General features: G+C 34.8%; 1 protein-coding gene across 1 annotated transcript; it reads right to left on the bottom strand.

Moving 5' to 3' along the window:
* Positions 1-2,611: 2,611 nt before the first annotated feature.
* LOC105130592 (ARM repeat superfamily protein) lies at positions 2,612-5,974 on the bottom strand. Its single transcript, XM_011033167.1, has 3 exons — positions 5,204-5,974; positions 3,583-4,558; positions 2,612-2,874 (listed from the first exon to the last, which is right to left on the bottom strand). The coding sequence occupies exons 1-2, from the start codon at positions 5,848-5,850 to the stop codon at positions 3,628-3,630; spliced, it is 1,578 nt and encodes a 525-aa protein (XP_011031469.1). The 5' UTR covers positions 5,851-5,974; the 3' UTR covers positions 2,612-2,874; positions 3,583-3,627.
* Positions 5,975-6,000: the final 26 nt, after the last annotated feature.

A 6,000-nucleotide genomic window follows, 5' to 3' on the forward strand; every position in this document is an offset into this window, starting at 1 on the left:
ATTGTTTTTTAAATTATTTTTATTTAAAAATAAATGAAAATAATATTTTTTATTTTAAAAAAATTATTTTTAATATTAACATATGATATAAATTTTAAAAAAATTATTTTTAATATTAACAGATCGTATACAAATACTAAAATACATTAATTCATATAAATATAAAAATTAATTTAATTTAAAAAAACACTTTTTAATTATAAAAATAAACATCTCATTCATTAGTACCATCAAAACCCACCGATTCAATGGTTGGAATACATGACCAGGTTAACTGGCTGCTTGTGGTTAAACCCTTACTGGCTTGGAAGGAAAGGTGTATTTCATAGCTGCAAGACTTTGGTCTAATAACAAACTCTTAAAAAGCTCCATTGGATCCTTGGATTAACTTGAATTTGAATTGAATGACATTATTTTTTTTAAATAAAATAAAAATATTGGTGTTTATAAGATTAGATTCAGTAGATTAACTTAAATGATACTATTTCATTTTTTATGTAAAAAAATTGATGTTTATTAGATTGGATTTAATAATCAATTAAATAATTAAAAATTTATTTCGGTCAAGTTATATTGAGTGAATATATTTTTTGAATCAACTAGCAGGTCTAACTCCATATCATAAATTTTCTAAATTAAGTCGTTGTGAAGAGTAAAAAAATTATTTTTAATATTAACATATGATATAAAAATACTAAAATACATTAATTCATATAAATATAAAAATTAATTTAATTAAAAAAGATTATATTTTTATAATTTTGGATTGTTTTGATGTGTTATATCAAAAATAATTTTTTTTAAAATTTTTTTTTAATATATTTTTTTTAAAAAATATTTTAAAAAGTAATTGTCCCTATAATTTATAACACTACCTAATAATTATGGTGATTTTATGATTATATATTGAAAAAATAAATTTTAAAAAATTATAAATAATAAATTTTTTAAGCATTATTTCAAAAGAGAGATTTTAATGAAACACATACAAAATTACAGTGTTTATTAATTGATAAATTTTTTAAGCATTATTTCAAAAGAAAGATTTTAATGAAACACATACTACAAAATTACAGTGTTTATTAATCGCTAAAAAACATTCAAATATAATCACAACACTGCTAAGTATAATCAAAGATAAAGTTTAATATTTCGGCGAGAGTTGTTTTTTAAAATATTTTTTATTTAAAAATATATTAAAATAATGTTTTTTTATTTTTTAAAATTAATTTTTAAATTTAAAAATAAAAAATCATTTTAAACAAAAAAATCAATTTTTTTTTAAAATGAGCAACGAATCTTCCTATATTTTGTTTTTTCTTTTGATTTTAAGTTTACAGAACCAATGCCAGGACATTTGTTGTCAGATCGCAGAACCTTCTAGTTGGAAGAAGTTAGAAACATCAATTTAAGAGGATGGGCTCTTTTCTTTGCTAGGATGCTAAAAGACTCCATGGTAGGCCAGACGGCATCCTACCGCTACAACGCTGCTTGCATTGCATTTGACCAGGTTAATCACCAGACTTCCCATACCCCAAAAGCACTAAGCAGCAAGTTCATCTTTTTCACCCTTTTTGCATGATTAGGGCAAAGTCATCTTTTTGTCAGACTAGCCACCGGTGAGTGAAGAAAGCAATTAGCCCCACTCCCCCTTTACTCCTTTTTTTTTTTTTTTTTGGGGATTCCCTTCACTGGTGGAGACTGTTCTTTTTGTCATAGCCTAATTTACTGCTGTATAGGCAAGGGATTCATGTGTAAGATAAGGAGAAGAGTTATTTCTTGGAGATCTACCCTAATTTATTTAAATCTGTAAATTAATTTAATGGCGGATGGAGTATAGTGGCATTTAATTCTTCTGGCCAGTTGTTGAGATAAATCATAATGGGCCATTGTGACTGTATCTGTCATAAGAAGCTGCAAATCTACCTGTTGAGGCAGGCATCAGTAAATACACGACTAGACCTCACTCACAAACCTGCCCGGTACCATAACTCTCAACAATCACCTGTATCTTTCTCAGTTATAAAGGGATCGTTATGGTAGCTAGACCTCTTGTATTCAGTGGAAGCAGCAGCCGCTTTCCTAAAATTGACCACCTCATAAGAGGAGAGCTACGATACAAGTAGCGGTCCTTTTTCCCATAAACTGTATTGGCTACACACCTAATGTAGTTTATTGTCTCCATCTTCTCCAGCAACGCATCCTCTGGCTCTTTTACCATTAAGAAAATGGGCCCTGCCCAAATTATGGAGATGCACAACATAGTTTATGATCTATACCATCTCCTCGGCAGTCAGCGTCATATAAGAAAAAAATGAATTAGTTGCCCTTGATTCATTCACCAAGAAGCTACTGCTTCCAATAACCTTCATTGATGACAGTAAATCGGGAAAACGAAGCGTGCCAAATGTGAACTTTTTTCCAATGTGTAATCAGGTTGCAAGAGGTGTAACTGGAGACAATAATTCCATAATGATGCAAAGCACTCCATAGGATGGACCCAAATCTAATCCGCCGACGATGTCCATCACATCCGGCCTATGGACATCGGCAGTTCCCTAGAATTTTATGGGCTTATGAGAAAAATTCAGTTTGAAGTTTCAACTCACTTGCTGTGGAGTACTTGCATACATAGAAGAAGTTATCCAAGATTGTACAGATAAGTGCTAATATTACAGCAGAATATATTTACAACAAAGCAGGCCAACAAGAAAAGCTGCAGGACAGGGAAATGATAAGGTATAGCATAAAAGATTACAAAATGACCATACCCCACCATGCAATATGATGTAAAATATGAACCTTGTGGGGAGCAAAGTTGCACAGCTGCTACACGCAGTACAGCTAATCTCAGATTCTTCTTCCTCTGCTGGCCTGTAAAATATATCAGCAAACCAGGTCAATGCACATGTTGCGCAGCAAGTGAAAAATACTAATCAAATGAAAGAAGGGATTACTCTCCTAGATCTCACAAGAAGTAAAAAATTCAATCAATTCTGTAAGTCCAAAGATTATTGTTTAGGCCTTGAATAGAAAAACATGACTGATTAACAAGATGACAGATTCGAATAGGCAGTGAATAGCCAGTCCATAAATATGTGCAAAAGAATATCACTGACCCCTCTTTCAAGACAGATGTAACATGGTGGGAATATAAAAATGAGGGCAAGGGGCCAGAAGGGTGGACAAAAATGTACTGCAAGGGTTGAAAATGACCCCCCTTGATTGTGGGGATTCTCCATAACAATGTCTATCTAGTAGGCAATGACAAAATCATCCCTCTGATTTTTCCAAATTTCCAGGTCATGCTATGCTACTGACAGGAAGCAACTGTAGGAAAAAGATCTCACCATTTCATGGTTGTTTTTAATTATTATATCATAAGCATTCCGCGAACAGACTTAAAAGTCAAAGTAGATCTCAATGGAAGGATTTGTAACTCATCCAAGCACCAAAAACTGAACTTTTTTACTAAGTTTCTGATTAACTATATAGTAAATTTCAACATATGGTAGTATTTCATACATTACTAATGCCACTAGGAGAATAGAAGGTTCTAAGACAATGAAAAGAAACACTAACTTCAAGTTGCTCCTCTTCAATCCTTTAGTGATTGATCCAATGTCCTCAAAATGGTAAACTCTTGGAGGTTGAACTTGATGTGAGGGACTTGAAATGTTCTGATGGAACAAAATCTTGCGGCAAATTGGCCCTCTTGACGATTCTCCTCATATTGTTCTGCAAACTCTGCTGGACTAATTGTTTCACAGCTTTCTTTTCCTCGCTCATCATATCTTCTGTCTCCTCTAGACACTCCTTTGAAACGAGGTTGGGGTTTGAAGAAGATGATGGAGTTCCATAAATAGGAGCAGATACTGCTGCACCCATATTGCCACCATAATTCCCCGAAACTTGTTTCCCTTTATCAACCCTCAAACATTCCAAGATCCTTGACGCCCTCTTCTGCGCCAACGTACTACCCAAAAGCGTTAATTCAAGCAAGGATGATACGATTCCTGCCTCAATCATGGCCTGTCTATCTCCATATGCTTTGTGTGCCATCACCATCAATATGTAAGATGCCTTCTCTTGGCAACCTGGTGAATCGGTCCAATTCAAGACATCAACCAAAATAGGGAAAGCATCTGGCATGGCGCTAATTGCCTTTCTACCTTCCGGGGTTGATACTGCATTGCTCAAAATTGAAAGAACTCTTTCACTTACTTCCATGTCTCCCAGCAAACCCATCAGAAATGAGATCAAATCTGTTTCTAGAATAAATGAGATGTTTGATGGGGATATCGAAAGATTGTACAGAGCTCTAAGAGCATCTTGTTGTGCTTGGGACCTATTTTTGTGATCCAAATCCTTGAGGGAATTCACCAAGAAGGGGATTGCACCCGATGAGCCGATGATCGGTTTATTGGAATCCAATGCACTCAACCCAAGAAAATTCGCCACTATCACTTCAGATACAGATGGATTTGCAGCATTTGGAGATTCTATGATCTTTAGCATCTTGTGAACAGCTCCTGCTTTAACAATGGCAGCTTTGTTCCTGCAAAATTTTGTTAACAGAACCATATTTAGTCCACATTAGTGTAAAATTAAATGCAAAAACTGTTTCAAGAAAATAACATGGAAGATGACTTGTCAAAATCAAATCATATAACATGTTAATAATAATTAAAAAAAAAAAACAGAAAACAACAAACGAAAGAAAATGACACTACATTCTTGATCTAAAAAGCAAATTAATCCACGTAATTCAGTCATGTATAACTAAAGGATACAGTGGCTTCAAATTATTCTTTAAAACGTCCAGAACATAGAAAAAGACTTTTCCTTTTATCAAAATGAGCCAGAACATTAAAAAAAAATTTCATTCAAAACAAAACAATGTACAAACTGAGAATGCTATCAGAGAAGGACTTCGAATTAACATCAAATAAACCATAGAAATCCAAAACGAAAAAACAAAAAACCTTCACTCTTCAAAATCAATCAAAACACAGAAAGCATCTTCTCCTTGAAACAAAATCACAAATTGAGAAAGCAAAAATCCCACTTCAAGAGACCTCAATTGACATCAAATAAACCATGGAAACCCCAAATTACTTCAAAATTTGAGAGCACAAAATCTAACTTTGAAAAAGACAATCGTTGATCTTGAAAAAAAGACCAGAAAAATGGGGATACTCACACATCATTTCCGATCCCAAGATTAAGCAAAGCATAAAGTGCATCGATTTGACACTCAAAGTCCTCCAAATCAAGCATTCCAACAAGAGGAGGAATAGCTCCTAACATAGAAAGAGTAACTCTTGCTTTCCCATCTTCTTTACACAACAACCTTACATTACATGCAGCTTCTCTTCTCTTCACTCCTTCATCAACTTGCAATTCTCTAACAACCCTTTTCATCCCTTCTAGAACCTCAACTTTCTTCCTGGTCTCACTCTCACTCTCCGCCTCCGCCATACTCAACAGATCTGACAACTTCTCTGATTTCCCATTTCTTGCTTTAACTTTTCCTTTCTCTCCTTCAACATTCAAGTTTTGCTGATTCCCGTTTTCTTCTTTTCTTGAATTATTAGTAACACTAAGCGTTGTCTTGTTCTGTTTCTCTCTTGAAACACTAGCGGTGGCATTGGTAGCGCTGGTGGTGAAGGAGGGAATGTCATCTTCATAATGCCGATACCGTGAGCTGCCACCACAGCTGACAGCATCAAAAATTTTGCGGGAGAAGGCTGTCCATAGACGGGAATGGTGGGTTCCAGTGGCGGTGGCGGTGGTAGAGGTGTGGTCGAGGAGTAAAGAGCCTATGTTGTTGGTGTGACACTTGGCCATTGTTGGAAAAAGAAGCCGTACTCTACATTGCTCAGTAAGACATACAAACTGTCTAGTTCTTGAGAGAGAAATTCTAGAGATAGACACACACACTCGCACTATGAGAGAAAATGTTGGGGGGGGGGGGGGGGGGGGGGGTGGGGGTGTCTG

The sequence above is a fragment of the Populus euphratica genome, unplaced genomic scaffold (assembly GCF_000495115.2).
Source record: "Populus euphratica unplaced genomic scaffold, PopEup_1.0 scaffold21.1, whole genome shotgun sequence".
Lineage (NCBI taxonomy): Eukaryota > Viridiplantae > Streptophyta > Magnoliopsida > Malpighiales > Salicaceae > Populus > Populus euphratica.

Bases quoted from the DNA above. Each gene is read 5' to 3' on its own strand.
- LOC105130592 (XM_011033167.1), bottom strand. From the start codon at position 5,850: ATGGCCAAGTGTCACACCAACAACATAGGCTCTTTACTCCTCGACCAC. The intron at 4,559-5,203 runs GTGAGTATCCCC...AAAATTTTGCAG, and splicing joins CTTGGGATCGGAAATGATGT to GAACAAAGCTGCCATTGTTA.